At 39.0% G+C, this 18,332-nt stretch overlaps 2 protein-coding genes across 15 annotated transcripts in view; one reads left to right on the top strand and one right to left on the bottom strand.

Moving 5' to 3' along the window:
• Window positions 1-18,332, bottom strand: part of Med12l (mediator complex subunit 12L) — a 290,187-nt gene that overhangs the window by 66,231 nt on the left and 205,624 nt on the right. For all 14 annotated transcript variants that reach the window (XM_076932420.1, XM_076932432.1, XM_076932433.1 and 11 more), the window contains 4 exons: window positions 10,310-10,457; window positions 5,525-5,643; window positions 4,776-4,919; window positions 3,064-3,227 (listed from right to left, as the gene is read on the bottom strand). In XM_076932420.1, the coding sequence (XP_076788535.1) occupies window positions 3,064-3,227; window positions 4,776-4,919; window positions 5,525-5,643; window positions 10,310-10,457 (575 nt within the window). The remainder of the gene's footprint in view (window positions 1-3,063; window positions 3,228-4,775; window positions 4,920-5,524; window positions 5,644-10,309; window positions 10,458-18,332) is intronic.
• The window catches only part of P2ry12 (purinergic receptor P2Y12), a 43,114-nt gene that overhangs the window by 21,386 nt on the left and 3,396 nt on the right, over window positions 1-18,332 (top strand). The window contains exon 2 of the mRNA XM_034500462.2: window positions 17,935-18,100. The gene's annotated coding sequence lies outside the window, so the exon portion shown is untranslated. The remainder of the gene's footprint in view (window positions 1-17,934; window positions 18,101-18,332) is intronic.

Below are 18,332 nucleotides of genomic sequence, written 5' to 3'. Positions count from 1 at the left end.
TGGATTTCCCTGTGTAGGGGAAATAGAACAGATTTTGCAGGGATCTGAGGGTAGATGGCATGGGGACAGGAGGGATCAGGTGTGGGGGATGGAGTACTAAGAGAGAATAATGGGAAAGATAACTGCAATGAGGGCATTTGAGGGGCAAGGTAGAAATGAAAACTCCCTGGAATCTACGAAGGAGACCCTAGCAAAGACTCCTAGTAATGGGGGACATGGAGCCTGAACTGGCTGTCTTCTGTAACCAGGCAAGGCATCCAGTGTCAGGACTTGGACACCAATCCAGCCACACATCTTCCACCTACAGTTTGTCCTGCCTACAAGATGTGCTGGGGTAAAGGTGGCATGGAACTTTCGGGAGTGGGCAACCAATGACTGGTCCACCTTGAGACCCACTCTATGAGAAGCCCACACCTGAACTGCCTGGATGGCCAGGAACCAGATGCTGGATAGCCCAGAGACCTAGGACAAAACTAAACACAACTGGAAAAGAAGTAGTGAGTAACATGATTCCTAATTATATTCTGCTATACTCAGAGACCAGAGCCTAGCATAACTGTCATCAGAGAGGATTCATCCATCACCTAATGGGAGCAGATACAGAGACCCACAGTCAAACATTAGGAAGAATGTGGGGAATCTTGTAGAAGAGGGGGAGGGAGAAAGAACAGTAGAAGCTAGAAAAATCAAGCATACAAGAAGAACATGGCCTACATAATCAACTAAGCAGTGCTCGTGGGGGCTGACAGAGACTGAACCAACAATCAGGGAATCTGTATGTGTCTGATCTAGGTCTCCTGCATACATGGTATGGTATGTAACTTGGTGTTCTTGTAGGATCCCTAGTAGTAGGCGTGTGTGTTATCTCTGACTCTTTTGCCTGCTTATAGGACCCCTTTCTCCTATTGTCTTGTCCAGCTTTGATATAAGGGATGTGCCTAGTCTTACTATAACTTGTTCATTTTATATCCCTGGGAGGCCTGCTCTTTTCTAAAGGGAAATGGAAAAGGAGTGGATCTGGGGAAAGGGCCAGATGAGGGGGAGAACTGGGAAGAATGGAGGGAGGGGAATCTGCGATGGGAATTGTACTAAATCAGAGAAGAATAAATTTTTAAAAACTAAAAAAAAAATGTTTTAAAAAGGAATTTTAAAAAAGAGGGCAACAGGTACAAACAATGGTCCCACAGTTTAAGAGGGAAGCAACGATTCAATCTGCTGGTTATGCAGAAGCAAACAGATCCCAATATAACATGGAAAATAAAGAATTATCCTGTCACTAAAATAAACAAGTGCAAATTGATAGCTGCACTCATCTTATAGTGGTTTTCACTTGTCAGGACTAAAACCTTACACCGTGGTCAGATATTCTCAGTCACATTAAGGAGAGAAATTATGATTCTGGCAAAAAAAAATTCTGGCCCTACTGTGTGTCACAGTTAGAGACAGCTGTCAATCTGACAAAACCTGAGTCACTTAAGAATGACCTGAGGGTCATGTGCTTGATTCACATGAGGGTCCAGTTTCCTGTAGCCTGTGCTATCTCTAGGCAGGCAGGCCTGGTGTATAGGAAAGCTGGCTGAGCAAGGCAAAGGAAGCATGCCAGTTGTTCTTGCATCCAGAGTCTTTCCTTGAGCTCCGGTCCTGGTGTGCCTCAATGATACAACTACACAGTATAAACTGAAAAAAAAAATCCTTTGGTAAAGTTGAGTTTGGTCAGAGTTGTTTACCACCGCAACAAAAAGCAAACCAGGGCATTATAAATTACGTAAAAAATATAACATAGTTAAGCCAAATATAATTCCATGAATATTTAATTAGATATTCTAAATGTCAAAATATTAAAACAATTTCAAACTAACAATCAAAGAACAACCAAACAAAAATACTTTTTCTAACTCAGTATGAGTTCATGACCAGTAAATGAGTTACTGAATGAATTATCATTTTAAAATTGCATGAATGAATAATTTTTAAAAGAATGGTGTTGATAAAACAATAACAAGTCAACTTCAATCTGCAACATATATTAGCTATGTAATGAATGTGGGCATATCACTTCCAAGCTCTTCACCCATAGAATGGTACAAAAGAGTGAGTGCTCACATAAATACACATCTCCTCACACTTTAAAGCTTTTAAGGTTTGTAATATTCTACTTCTTAAACTAGATATACATGTAAATCAAAGAAAAGTCTCTGCAAAACTGATGCCACTAGAGAAATACTGTTTATAAATTAAATGTATCTGTTAGGTTACAGAGGGGTAGGGAACAAACCAGGAAAACAAATGAAGAGACAGGAGAATAAAAAATAAGTTGTCTTTTTTTATAAAAGGCCCTAAAAGGGTAGGTGGGGAGTAGGCAACACAATGCTTCCACAGAGCTCCCTGCATTTCTATGGCCTTTTAAACATAGTTTCTAGCAGACAGCTACACTGGGCAGTTCCTTAGCCTGACTTCATGAACGAGAGCAGAATGAGTCTTTGTCTATTAGACACACAGACAGATAGCTTTCATTAATCAGAAAGAATATGGCCAAGTTTCTGCAGTGCAAATGTGTTGCACGGATTATTTAGTGTCTGTTTTTTTTTTCCCAATGTACACTGAAAATAGATACCCAGTGACTTATTGCTTGCAGTAAGTTGTTGGGAGGCATAATGAGAAGAGAGCTGTGCATGACCGGGAGATGGAGAGGAAGGAATAGTTTTGGTAAAACTATTTTAGGTATGTTTTCATTGAATATTTAATAAGACATCTAAAATTTCAAAATAAATGGCATCAAAACTTTGAACCAACAGTCAAAACAAAAATACTTTTTTTGTTGTTTTTTTGTTTTTTTCGAGACAGGGTTTCTCTGTGTAGCCCTGGCTGTCCTGGAACTCACTCTGTAGACCAGGCTGGCCTCGAACTCAGAAATCCGCCTTCCTCTGCCTCCCAAGTGTTGGGATTAAAGGCGTGTGCCACCACTGACCAGCAAAACAAAAATACTTTAAATGCACTATATTTCACTATGAATTCTACCTTTTAGGATTAGGGGGGAAAAGCCAATGGTACTTATATACCCACCCTTCAAACACCTGGGCTGTCTGATCAGGATTTAGGATCAGGCAACTATGGTACCGCCTAAGAACGGCCACGATGCAGACACACAGTCCGGTAGTGTAACTTCCTGCCAGACTAGAAGACTTCAGGAGCAGCTCTGCTTCCACCACACTCAGTTCATTCAGCAACTGCAGCAGAAGAAGGGGGAGGGGGAGAAGGGGGGACAGACAGAAAAACCGGTCAGTGAACCATTAGTGCACATCTCCTTTATACTATGGCATCAGGCAGCACGCTAGCTTTTGCTGGAAGTTACTTTTAAGCCTTTGCTAATTTAAACAAATGTTTTTCTGTCTAGACATCAGCATGTACACAACCAGGACATAATCAGTTCTGAAACAGTTACCAAAACTTTCTGATAGCACAAAGCCCTGGACTAGACAAAAAAAAATTCTTTATCTCTTTTTCTTTTCTGTTTTTCTTTCTCTCTTTCCTTTTGGTTGTAGTGTTTCCTTTTTTTTCTTTCCTTTGAATGCAATACAATGAATAACTATAAATAGCTACTTTCTTAATTATAAAGCTTGGAGCAACTATATAATAAAAAAAATCAAGCCTAATGTCTTTTCGTTAACACGGAATAAATGAACTAAAATGTGTATAACTACAGTGGGACAAATAAAGTTATAAGGAGTATTTTAGAAATCATTTATGCTTTTCACTGATTAACTCTACTACAGAGAATATAGTACACTTCATTATTCCCCAAGCAAAATAATAAGGTATCAAAAAACTAAACAATAAACAACAAAAAATCCTCTAAGTATATATAGTTTTAAATAAGACGTGTATTATTAGCACCAATTTTACCTTAATAGGAAAACTATTAATTCAAACTGTCTCAAACACTTTAAAATATACTAGGTGCTGAAGACAGTCTGAACGCAATGGAACTGGCACATGTTCAAAGGCATGAAGTTCCAAGAGGCCAAAGAGAGTTGGGGCAGAGAAGTGATTAGGGAAAAGTTAATCAGTAGGGACTAAGTTCAACTGAATAGGAGCAAGATATTCTCATGTGCTGTAATATGGCAGGGTAGTTACAGGTAACAGCATGCATTGTACCTGGTGAAATTAGAGAAAAGGACTCTGACAGTTTCTACCATCAAGAAATGATGTTTGAGGACATAGGTATCTGTCACTTGCTGTAAGAATATAGATAACATATACATGTTTTGAGGCATCATATGGTATCCCATAAAACTACATTCTTGGATAGTTATGCAAGTTAAAAAATAAGGGGCTTGAGAGCTGACTCAGTAGTTAAACAGCACTAGCTGCTCTTTCAGAGGACCCATGTTCAGTACCCAACACCCACATGGTGTCTCAAGCATCCATAGCTCCACTTTCAAGAGAGCCAATGACCTCTTTTAAACTCTGCAGGCACCAGACACACACATAGTGCACATCTGCACGCAAGACACTCATGCACATAAAATAAAATAAATCTAATTTTTTTTTTTATATAAAAGTAAGCCAGGTCACAAGCTTGTGTAGCTTTAGATACTCAGGGGCTGAGTAGGGTGGTCACTTCAGATGGAAGGTTCAGACCAGCTCAACAATATAGTGATATCCCGGTTTTTAAATCAACAAATAAAAATTATAAAGAAACATGATAAATCTCTAGTGTCTGGCTGGTTTGCTTTCTTAAAGGTGAGAAAGACACAGTACAGTCTCTTTGACACCTGAATGGCGAAGTCAATTAGCCCGTTGATGTTCAGCGCTGGCTCCATGAGATCAAAGATGAGCTGAATATGGTGAGCCAAGGGGAGGTGATAGGACGTTCCAGACGCAAAGCTTGTGATTTGTTCCAGCACATTGTTAGAGATCTGCTCAAACAAAAGCAAGGAAAATCACACAACCAATAGTCCGGGTGATGCTTCACTGAGATAGATTACTTTGATTTTTTTTTTTATTTTTAACAGCAACACATATGAATTCATGTGATTCTACTTAGAAATTAGTATTTCCCTGGAAGTCAAAACATATACAAATCAGTGTTCTTATGATCATCATTTGAAAATTTCAATTTAATCTATATACTGGTGACCCCCAAAGGAAAAGCACCCAAAAGTGTTAATCATCAGACACTGAGTTGTGTTAACTGAATAACAATGGATTTCTTCTCAATTTCACAGTATTTTAATTAAATCATCAAAAGGTTTCTCCTTCACCAACAATGATGCTGGGTCAGCATGTCATAAAATAAGTACATTAGGAATTACCTTTAGGTATTGCTAATTATTATAAAGCAAAAATACTTACATAATAAAAACAGGTGTTGAAGCAAACACCTATCACTCACAAATGAAGCATGATATGCTTCCAAGTCTATAAGGGTCATTTATAAAAAGTAGGGCTGGAAGTACACTTCTTGAGCATTTAAGAGCGTGGGACTATTCCAAACGTGTGACAGACAGCCCCGAATGGATACCTGAGAGGTTACTTGATGCTGATCAAAGTACGAGAGGAGCTGGAGTTTCATGAACACATTTTCCGGGGTTGGAAAAACTTCCTGCTTGTTCTTCCTGGCTTTCTGTCCTTCGTCTCCAACTAAAGAAACATGAGGTGTGTTACTTTCCATTTAAATCAATCTCTTTATACGTTTAAAGGTTTTTTTTTTTTTTTTTTTTTTTTTTTTTTTTTTGTGTGTATGTGTGTGCATGCTCACTTGTTTGTACATGTGTGTATGGAGGCCAGAGGGAAACATCTGGTGTCATCCTTCAGGTGATATCACCATTGGAGTTTACCTTCTCTGACTGTACTCTAGGACAGAGTCTCTTACTGCCCAAAACTCACCAAGTGAGCTAGCCTGGCTGTCTAAGGAACACAAGGGGTCTGCCTATATCCACCCCTTCACAGCAATGGGATTACAACCATGCTCCATCACCCCCAGCTATTTTTATGTGGATTCTGGAACAGTACTGAGTTACCGAGTTTTTTATGGTAACTGAGTTATCCCAGCTTTTTATGGGTAGTTTTTATTGAAGTATGGTATAGATAGACGAAAGCAATATATACTCTATGCATTTTCACAAACAGAATGAGATCCAAATCATGAAATAATACCTCAAAAGCCCACCTATCTGACACTAATCTCCTCTCCCTCTCCAAGGGGACAAAGGTTTGGACAGCTTCCATCTTGGGTGAGTGGAAACTTTCACTCAACATTATGTTTTAAGATCGGATCATTATTTATGTAATTTTAATGTGTACTAAATGTTAATAATTCTCACATATATTATTCTAATGTGTGATTATATGCCACTATTTATTGATCCTTGCAAATAATGACTTGATTCTGGTTATCATAAAGTGTCTTTATAAGCATTCATCAGTAAGTGACTTTAAAAATACAGTAATGAATCACCATGGTAGGGTGGGGAACACCAAGGCCCACTGTGACTAAACAGGGTATGTTATAGGCTTTTGAAAAATATGGGTTATTTATTTATTTTGTGTTCATGTGCAGTCACTATGGAACATTTGGGGCATTCTCTCCTCCTCTTCTCTCTCAAATTGAGGTGTTGAAGCTTGGCAAGTCCCTTTGCCTTCTGAGCCATTCCAATAAATTTTAGATTCACCTCTGTGTTTTTATAAATCAGTTAAATATATGCATATTTATTTATAATTTGGCTTATTTGGGGAACTTGGGCATTGTTAACAACTAAGAGTAAAATTAAAGTCTCTAGAAACAGGATTGCATCTATGTATATATGAAGACAAATTTAAAAATGGAAAGTGAAGGTTGGGTTCCAGGACTTCTACAGCACTGTGTGCTATCTGGTTAGAGGGGGTGCTGTGATCATGTGGGAACTGTCAATTCAGAAAACAAATGCTTGTGATTTCCCTAATGGAGGCATAAGAAGTCGGCAAGAGTCTAAGCTCCACCACATCAAAAATGGACTTCCCTTTGAACAGTCGGTCAGATACAAAATCAAAGTGAGTTCTCATGTTGCAGTGTGGTACAACAGATGGTGATACCAGAATAAACCAAGTAGTAAGATGAGCTGGCACTGGGCAGGGGAGACAGCATAATTAGCAAATGGCTTACCCTGCAAGCATGAGGCTCTGAGTGCAGATTCCAGAACCCATGTTTAAAAAAAAAAAAAAAAAAAAAATGCTAGGACTGGTGACACCTGCCTGCAATCACAGCCTCGGGAGGCAGAGCTGGGACAACTCTTGTGACCTCACTCAGTTACAAACCAATAAAAGACCATGTTTCAAGAAACAAACAACACAGGGGAGGATCAATCCCAGAAGAATGATGCTTGAATTTGTTTTCTGACACTCACACCCACCATCCATGCTCACATCCATTATGGAAGTGCTGGTAAAACACCCGACAAAGGTTCACTTCTGTCAAATTAGACCAATGATGATACAAATAAGAACTGGGAAATTAATTAGACTTCCTTGTCTTTCAGTATCTGTTCTCATAAGCATAAGTGGGATAAGGCCTTCTTTCTCACTGCTCTTACATGTGTCATAAGTATATTTGATTTGATACATTTTGATATAGTTTTTATTTCCCTAGTATCACTGCTCCAAAACTGAAAGGGTCAGACCTATTTATTGTCTTGTGTGCATTAATCATTAACTTAGCCTCCCTTGGATCAAAACAAACAGAAGACTTGAGGAAGTAGGTCTAGCCCAGAACTCCCAAGTGCATTTCTCTTTGCCCATTTGTGCAAACAGGTTCCATTACTGACACATGTAATGTCGTAAAAGCTTAACTGAAAAGATTTTATAACTGAGTCTTGTAATCTAAAATGAAAAATACTGATATTTAGTGGTGGTTTGAAATGAAGATTTCAATGCCCTTTGCACAAGTAACAATACACTGAATATAAAGAGGGGTTTGGGTTTGTTGTTGCTGTTGTTTTTTTGTTTTTTGTTTTTTTGGCCTATTTTCTTGTTTTCCTGGCATGCATCATTGCTCTTCCAAACCTTCACTTCTACATTACACTTTTAAGCCTTTAAATTCTGAAAGTGTTGACCTTTTAGACAATGTTATGGCAAAGTTGACATGAAATTTAACTGGAAATATTGTTTAAGCTTTAAGCTAGGGGAGTAGAAGTAGCTCAGTCAGCTGACTGATTGCTTAGCGTGCACGCAGGCCTGAGTTCAACCTCTAGCAGCACATACGCAGGCATGGTGCTGTGAGCCCGTAATCCTAGCACATGGGAGGCAGAAGCAGGAGGAAGATACATTCAGGCCAATTCCCCAAATTCCAGCCTGCCAGGAATACAGAAGACCCTAACTAAAAGAGACAAAACACAACAGCAGACTTTGGGTTACCAATCCCCAAGGGGAAGACTGGCTGGTTCCGGGAAGTGTCTTCAAGTGTTCTTCAAAAATCTAGACTTTGTTTTCCCAACAACAAACTATATGCTAGTCCAAGGGATTGCTTTCTTTTTTTCCTTTCCAATTGCTGAGTAAAGTAAGTGTGTGTGTGTGTGTGTGTGTGTGTGTGTGTGTACAAGTTTCCTTCAGTCTCAAGTATAGTTATCTAATTTCTTGTATATCAACAAAGTCTTAAATAATAACTTAAAATGTACACTGTTTACCAAGTGGCTGAGCACTGTAGCTGAAGTTAAATCAAGGAAGATGCCAGTTTGAAGTGGTGTTTATGTGACTGATACTTTGAAACCCTGAACCATGAACATCTCTTTTGTAGTCCATATGGAAAAATAGACACTTAAGGGGTTGGCACAAAGACAAAACAGACTAGTCTGGCATCAAAGCAAAATTGTGAAGAAAGGAAGGAAGCTTGACAGCAAGACTGCTTCTTTCCCCTTCCAACTTCCTTTGGTCTTTCTCCACCATAAATTTCAGAAATCTGCAAAGGCCCTCCACACACATTTAGATAAATTAAGCATGACTGTGCTTCTGCACCTCCCACCCAAATTCCAACTCTGCTGAAAGCTGCTTCAAAATGCCCTTGGCTAGCTACTTAATGAGCCTTCCATATTCAGTCTTCTATCACAACCCATTTCCTGTTTTCTCTGAGAGAGAGAAAAAAAACGGCACAATGAGAGTTTTCTTAGACAGAGCAGTTTCTTTTTCAAGCTCAACAAGAAGAAGCCAACAAAAGACAGTTTCATTTCCCTTTCTTGGCTCTTGGTTGTTTCTCCTGGTGCTGGTGTATTTGAAGGTCCTAAACAGGCAAGGGAAGGGAGCCAGGGATGGAGATCACATGAGGGCAACTTCCCCACTGTGTTCTCAAAAGCCCATCCTGCACACGCTGGAGCTCCAGAAAAACAGGCTGAAACACAGGCGGGCAGCCCTTCTGCTGTGCTCAGGCAGGTTTACCCATGCTGATGGCAGAAAATAATTCAATTGTTTCCACTTTTAGGAAAAATCCAGTATATACAAGCAAGCCCTAGTAATGCATTCTATAAAAGTTATAAAAAACTGGAAAGGTTCCTGAGAGTTTCTACTCAAGCAGGAAAACCAGCTGTTTATTCAGGGCAAATGCAACTCTTTCTTCCTTCCTTCATATGACTGACGTTCATAGGTCAGAGAGAAAGAGCATTGGTGGTGCTAAGGTAGAAAACGATGCCATGTTTTAAACCTTGACTATGAAATGACGTAAACCTTAAAGAGAGCAATTAGGCAAATATGAAGTAGATAATTATAGGACTCCAATTATGTAATGCAATGACACAATACAAGGGCCAAGCTCAGAAAAAAAAAATGTGAAAAGAACAGGGAAAGAAAATTTCAAGTCAAAAAGATCAAATTGCCTTTTTCACTTGGAATTATGTGGTGAGAGACTTAGCCATGGCTACAATGGCAATTGCCTTCTGGATAATGTGGAATCGGCATCTATATCATGATTTGCCACTCGTGTGACATATGAGAGGACAGAGCGAAAGCAAATGATGCAGAGGACAGGTGAACTGGCTGTTTGCAGGCAGAGTGTTCCACCTCGAGACTCAGAACATCACTCGAAGCAATGACCATAGAAAACTTGGCGCACGGATGACAAAGTACAAATCTTACCTGTGTCTCCTCACAGGGGTGGTTAGCTAACACGAATGCTGCTATTAATGAACGCAAGGCCTTAGAATGTAAATGTGCCTATTCATATTTCAGTGACAGTCATTCAAGAGAGGAAACACTGGGGACAGTGACATGGAGCACTCTGATAAGGCCGGGGAGAGCAGGGAGCACAGACAGACGCAATGGGAGCCAGGGCACTGAGGCTCCTTACCCCCTGATTCTGTGGTGCTCTTCTTGTTCAGGATTTTGAGGATATCTTTGGTAATCTTCTTCAGCTGATGCCTGGCTTCGTCACGCTCTTTTCCGACTCCATAGAGAAGGATTGTGCGCTGGTTACATTCATGACTTGAAGATTCATCCTGAAAAACAGCAGTAGCCTCTGAAGCCAGTTTGCAGGGGTAGGGGTACATTTTCTACTCCGGAGACACACTAATCACAGCCTCTCCATGCCTGCTTGTGGGGGTGGTATCTACCTGCTCGGCAACTCACCTCCACCGGCACCGCCACCCCTGTCTTTCCAGTCTGGAACATGCTAAAGTAAAAGTAATAACGTGCCAGCCGACCTGAAGCATTTGATGTGGGCATACACTACAGAGTAAGTCCTAGCTGTTCAAAGATTTTTGTTGTTGTTGTTGTCTAAATTTGACCATGGCAAAAGATGATAATACTATGTCCTTAAGAAAAATGTCATTTCCTTAGTGAGCTTGGTCTTAGACAGAGCAATAGTGTGTGTTTTATATTTGGAAAAAAAAAAAATCTTGCTAGGACCTTCAAGCACCTTCAGAAAAAAAAATATATGATACTTACTTCAACATGACTGTATAAGATATATTAGTATTTATTTCCAGATGACAAAAAGCAAGTGTTGGGGTCACTAGGCGTGAGCTAAATGGCTAGGAACTCAGAATCAGCAATCATTCCAGGTTTTAGACCCCTGTCTCTATGAAAATAAACAATGAATAGAAATCCTACACGGAGCTCAATTTACCTTTAGCCAAATATAAGAGTCCACGGCACATCCTCGATCTGAGGACTGGTTTAAATCTTCCAATGCTAATTTCTCCCTGACATCTTTTGTTTTCCATTTTTTTGAGCAACGTTATTTATTTTTCAGTTGGGTCTTTCAGTGTACCTCCCCCCCCTTTCACTCTTTGTATAACACCCTCTAAAGAGCATCACCTCTTATCCTAAAGAACTCCTCTCAGGGGAAACGGATTGCATAAGTTCATCATTAGTGATGGCTGCAACAGTTGAATGAACCCTTCGGAACTGGAGGAGCCACGGCGATACTCAGAGAACTCTGTGTGTTCTGTGCACACAGTAACAAGCACCACGCTTCTGCAGCTGAGTAAGCACCATGTTCACTCTCCAATTCTGTCAGGTTTTTTTTTTTTTTGTTTTTTTTTTTTTTTTTTTTGTTTGTTTTTTTTTTCCCTTCAAGTACACACTTCCCTTCAAGGTCCCAATTCAGTTACACTTGTTTCATTTTTTTAAACAGTGCTAGAAATAATATACATATTTGCGTATCCTGGTGATTTAACCTTTCTATGCCCCACTGATAATTCTTAACATTCCAAGTGTCTACAGAGGCCCACAAGGACCCAAACAGGGATAGTGAGAGATAAAAGATCCATGTACCAATAACAACTCAAGACAGCCCAGCCCAATAGTGTACTAGGCTTAGGGTAGAGAGAGTTTTGTAACTTATCTTAGTTATGACACTCAACAATTCCATAAGCCTTGTTCCTTGTCTCAGATTCCTCTTCTTAAAATAGTGTGATGCCACCTTCCATTTAAGGATTTGTGTGAATAAACAAGATATAACAATACACGCAATGCCCAAGAGTACTGTGTACATACAGGGTGCTCACTCCTCACATTCTAGACTCCCACTCTCCCACACACATCCAGAGTCCACACTGTTTTGCATTAACCAACACCTTCCATACACTCGCTTACGCCCTTCCTGCCATCTAAGATTCATAATTTCAATGGCTGACATCTGTCTACAGGTACAGTGTTATGACCCCATCAATGGCCACAGCATGTGGGGACTAGGAAGAGAAAGAAGAGTTTGCAGCGTTCATCAGACATAACTCATTGATTTTCTAGGTTATTGGGGGAGGGGTGGCAGGCATAGATGGCTGTCTTCCTGAGTCTTCTATTACTCTCTTTTGTAAGCACCAAGTTCGTAAGCACACCAAGCACAAAGGAAGCCAGTAGAATAAGGAACAAACTCATGGACAAAAGTTGGAAGGGAAGAAAAGACAAAATCATTGTTTTATAGAAAGCAACTAGGCTGCCAAAGTCCTAAGAAGGCTGAAGAAGTGAGGAACAGGTAGACAGCTTATATCTGTGTGGTGAGCTAAGTCTTAGTTGTAGGGATAAGACGCACTTGGAGGAGAAAAGGGTCACACAGCAGGGTCCAATGAGTGAACATGCATCTCTCTGCATTTCATTGAACTACTTTGAAAAAGTTGTTGGAGAAAAAAAAAAAAACATGAAAATGTATAGTTAATATGTATTTGGTGTGATGTGGAACAAATGCAGGTCAGAAGTGAGGCAGTAATGGAGCACTGAGTTCCAAACCCTTCACATCCTGCAGGAACAGTAAGTAGGTAGGTAGCTGAGGTGGTGGAGAATATGAGCAGGCCATTAAATGATGCTTCCACGTGCTTCTTCACTTACTAAGATACTCTAACCGTGCAAGGCCTAGAAATCAGGCTAGGAGACAAATTAACAGGGACCATCAACCAACAACCCAACAGGGAGCAAACAGAGATAAGAAATCAGTCTTTGGTTTTTGTTTGTGTTTTCTCTTTTGATTTCTTTGTTTTCATAAAAAGAAAAGAAAATATCTCAAAAGAGGGGTTTCTCCAGACTAGTTGTGAAGATAGCACAGCAGGAAGTGATGGGGTGAAGTAAGAGCGGCTATGACAGGACAGAAGTACAGGGGGTGACAGACAAGTGACTCGAGCTTACTAGAAGCTGAATGTGAAGAACAAGTTCAGGGAAAAGAGAAAAATGATCTGGGTAATAAGCAGTAAACTCTAGTTTCAACGTTATGACACAAATAAAGAAGCCTCCATAGAGGACATCACATTTGCAGGGCAGATTATTGGTGAGAGCTGGGACACAATGGAGAATTGTCTAGATTAACAGGGAAGACAAGGACACTGCTTTCCCCAATCACTGGGCGGGGGGGGGGGGGGGGGGCGACTAAGAAAAAGAGAAGTATGGAGATAAAGAAGGAGAAACTTCACATTCCAATCAGCCTACTGAAGTGCTTGGGCAACTGAGCCAGGAAGCACGGCCCTGATGGAGAGAGATGAAATAGAGGCACTGCAGAGCAGCACACGATGAGATGGGAAGGATTTGCCAGGGAGGAAACCACACTGACTTAAGTTAATAACAGGAAAATAGTAGTAACAACTATTGGCTTTCCAACAGCAAGGGAGAGACATTTTGAAGCTCCCAGCAGGCAAAATGATTCATTTATATCTATCTTCTTTGTATAAATAGAAAACTGTACAATTCAAACAGTGAATTGATCGGGTTAAGGAGCAACTCAACTTACAATGATGTATTAAATATTTGCAAATATGGCAGTGGATTTCTACTCTTTTAAAGTAGCATCCCCATACTGCATTCTCTGAGTAACATTAATGATCTGAGACCAGAACCAAAAATGATCCTAGTATCAAATTCCCTGAAGGGTATATGCGCTGGGCAGAAAAGAACCAATTAACCCTCTACAGAAGTCCAAGTCTTTATTTTTAAAATAAATGTTGAGACTTGATCAGGTCATGTCCCTGTAAACTGAGTTTTGAAAAGAACATCCTCCATATCAATTACTCCTTTCTCCAGGCATTACCTCATGCTCACAGGGACATATCTGACCATGAAGCTAGAAGGCCAAACCCTGAAAACCACAGCACTCTTACCCAGCATGGAAAGTCTGGAAGTGTCTTCTCAGAGAGACATCCTTAGGAGGAAATAATGGAGTTGGCCAAATTAAGGTCTTCCCTAAGTTATCTTGATATCTTTAAAATAAATGTCGAGAATAATTACCAAAATGTGTGTGTTTGTGATGTGTGTGTTTCACATCATGTGATAACAGAGATGAGGCCATAAGAAAGGTGTGCTCTTCCCCTGGTCCTACTTCCTGGTATTTTTATAGTGATTCCCATAAGCACAGAATATTAGAATTAGTTAATAGTTAAGGATAAGTCTTTAAAAATATTCTGAATGTGTTCCTTTCTCTGGAACACTTAGAATAAACAGATGAGTTAATGCAATTATCTTCATAAAACAATACATAGAAGTCACACCTTATGTTTGTATTTCTGAATATTTAAGTGGGAGCTCAACATGCACCAGAGTAAACGGAACATAATGCCCCATCTCACTGCTAGGAAAGCAGTATAATCTACGTAATAAGAATAAAGAGTTAGGGACAGAGAGTAAAGTGTAGCATTACAGCATTTGTCAAGCATCTGGAAGAATATGGGTCTAATTCCTTGTACCACATGAATAATGTATACATTATATACGTGAATGAATGAACAAAGAACCCTAACCATTTACATCTTCAAATATAAATTATTAAAACAAGTTATTAAAAATTTGCCTTTGAATGTGATCTCCTTCAGCTGAATGTCATGATAACCACATTATTTTGTTTAAGAAATAACTCAGACAAATGTTTTATCCGTATTTATTTATTTATTTATCTAGCCTTGTGCTGCAAGAGTGAACGAGCATCCATGAGGAGAAAGGCTATGTCACTCAGACAAAATAACTGTCAGCTTCTTTTTACTGGTAACTGCTCCTAAATGGTAGTACCCTTTTTGATAAATCAGGAAAACAGATAACATATTTTTGAAGGAAATATCTGGTTTCCAATAGTACAGAGTCTACAGTACACTATTTCTATTTTTTCAAGCAAAGACAATGTTGACAGATATTTGAATTACAAGACACAGCCTTTTTCTTTCTAAATATTTCCAATGCCAAAGATGGTTTATTTTTGAAAGCTAATGTTCATTTGACCTAAATTACTATGACCAATAAAGCTAAGCTACACCAATATAATATATGTCCTCAATAAAAAATACTGATATAAAAATGATAAAGTCATGAGAATTGGAAGATCCCAACTGATAATCAAATGTCTAATTACATCTTCCCTCTCCTACTTGTACAAGGACTACACGGGCTTCCAGGAATGGCCTCTTTGGCTTAGAGTAATGCTACATGAGTTAAGTACATTTCAGATGAACATAAAGTACTGTTTACCTTCAATGGATTTGGCAAAATAATTAACCACTTGAAATAAAAGTTCTGCTCAAAGTTTCCCAATTATCTTGGCTAGAAAATAATCAAATTAAATTTGATTTCACAATAATACAATTATAAACCGTATGTGACGGTGGTGCTTACTGATAGGAGGAGGCTGATGTGCCCAGCTAATTATGCTATGTGATAACAGAGTTTCAGGATGAGTCACAGTCTATCTAAAACTTTTAGTCACTTTCACGGTGGTCAAAGGGGAAATTGGCAATTGTCCCCAAGGGGAAAATGTGAGAAGGTCAGAGAGAGGTGTTTGTGGTTGTCACTTCAATTCTCAGGAAAGGTGAAGGTGGCTTCAGTGAAAGATCTTTTTATTCTTCAAATGCCTACTGAAAATGTTTTAGAGATTATATTTATATATATTCTCAGTAAGAAAGACTTAGAAATCTTGAATTGATTTTCTTTTAATGTGGGAGACTGATTCACTGAAGTAATCCATAATTCCCCTTCAGAAGACTATTTTCAACATAGATCTCAGAAATACTGTAAATACCGCAGAGTTTAGAAATTGGTATAAAGACAATTATAGTGTTTATTTGATCAAAACTGAGTGGAGCCACTTCAAGAGCCATTCAGTCCTCAGTCCTGGTTCCTGAAGGGAAAAGAGACTATAGAGATGGCATGGGCATGGTCTCAGAGACGAGGGTGGCACTGGACCAGACAGTGTAGGCTTGGACAGGGTCTCCAATTCACCGAGCTATTCTACTAAGTTTCCTTCATGCAAAACCTGATGATAAAATGATACTGAATAATAAAATAAAAGAGGGTTATTTCATGGCAGTATAAGAAATCAAATGTTGCCAACTATTATTTTGAAGCATAAAGTTCCTTTTGAAAAGCATTTCAGGGACTGGAGAGATGGTTCAGCAATCAGGAACACTGGCTGCTCGTCCAGAGGACCTGGGTTCAATTCCCAGTACCCACATGGCAATTCACAAATGCCTATAACTCCAGTTGCAGAGTATCTGACACTTTCACACAAACATCCATGCAGGGGAAAAAAAAAACCAATGCACATGAAATAAACGTAAATTATTTTTTTAAAAAGTATTTCAGATATCCAAACCAACAAATAAGGGAAGTTTAATTGGCTTTGTTTATACACTAAGGTAAAACAACCAAGTACATTTTCCAAAAAATTTAAAATCAAACCAATTCTTCTTTCTAGGTGATGGAAATATTGCAGCCAGTATGTGTCTGAATGTTGATAAAGTGACTGAGACCAATAGCTTGACTTCAAATTTTAGTGACAATAAAAGTCCAATGTCCTTTCATCCAGTGGTCTCCCTGTAATGTGCCTAAGCATCACACGGAAGGAAGGTTAAATACAAACGAGGGGTTTCTGGTTCACAGAAACTAGGCAGTGGCCCCTAAATGTACATTTTAAAAAAATGTTCAAGTGATGCTGAGCTGCCATGATACATCATTAAATTGACTAAACAAGTGTGAACACACTCAGCATTCAGAATAAATGGAATATATGTCCCTAGTAGAAGCACCTACTCAAGTGGTTTTATTGCTAACAGCCATTTCAGTTGGAAATATTGTGCTTGTGCAAAAAGCATGTGCTTTTCCTCCAAACACAGGGGTCAGAAATATTCATACAAATATAAAGTAAGAAATTTAGCCTACAGTTTCACTCCAAGTGTGTCTTTTGCCTTTTTCGTTTAAAAGTTAAAAACTGCATATAGTAGTGTTACCAAGATGATTTAATTCAATATTACCTTTACCCAGAAACTCAATCTTAAAGAAACACTCCGTTATTTATGTTCTGTTCACAAAAACCATGAAGGCTGTTTCATGCAATCAGCCTGGCAGTGGATGCAGCTGCTTTGTTTCCTAATGTAATTTGAGAATCTAATAATTTATAATGGGATGATGTTGTTTTATCCACAAAGATGATAATTAAACCCAGATAGCAAATAATGACATTATGAACTATGATAAAACCAGAAGCCAAAGGCTTACCCTCCCCAAGGGAGCACATATTTTGAGATAATACAATTACTTGTTAGACAGTGACACATCGTGCACTTTGAGCACAGTATGCTTTCAGGTGAACAGTCATCTGTGAAAGTAAGCCTGAAACCTTCTCCTGGAACACACTTAGAAGACTTCCTCTCAACTTGGATTTCTCATTTATATGCATGTAAAATAGCCCCAAAACAAACAAACAAGCAAAACCCCTCCACCTTAATGATTCTATTTCAAGTTTTAGAGAAAAAAGAAAAACAACCACAGTATCTTAAATTGCTTTTTAAAAGACGACTTCTCAGCCATCTTTGCCTCACTATTTTCCATGAAATAAAAGGAGAAGTCCTAAAACCAGACAGACTTGAGTCTGCAGAGCTCTGAATATTCACAGAAGGTAATCTTCTACTGGGGGTTGTTTCCCTCCCCTCTCCGCAGACAGACACAGAGTCTGCACAGCTCCAAGCCTGCATGGAAGGTGTGCTTTCTTCCTCTCTCCCTTTCTCTCTCTAGAATACTCAAGACTGCATTGCTGAAATCTCAGCAGATTCTCTATCACAGAGGGCTTTGGCAACTAAACCAAGTCATTGAGAAGAAAGTACCAGATGCCAGTCTGCAAGTTCTACTAACTAGTATTACCGGAGACACTCATTTCCTTCAGAATCAACAGAATAACCAGGTAATATTGTTATATTAACATTTAACAGAAATCTACTTATACTCTGAAATATATATATTCCCAAGTTTGTTCTTGAAATTAAAAGCCTTATATAGCAATTACTAAAACCAGAAGCATATGTTTAGAATGGTATTAAATTAATTAAACTAAGATACAAGTCTCAGTGGTGTGGGAGACTAAGTTCTTCAATTAAAATATGTTAAGCATGGAGAAATATTGATGTTTTGAGTTT

Source organism: Arvicanthis niloticus, chromosome 4 (genome assembly GCF_011762505.2).
Source record: "Arvicanthis niloticus isolate mArvNil1 chromosome 4, mArvNil1.pat.X, whole genome shotgun sequence".
Taxonomy (NCBI): domain Eukaryota; kingdom Metazoa; phylum Chordata; class Mammalia; order Rodentia; family Muridae; genus Arvicanthis; species Arvicanthis niloticus.
This window is presented reverse-complemented; position numbering and strand designations above follow the sequence as displayed.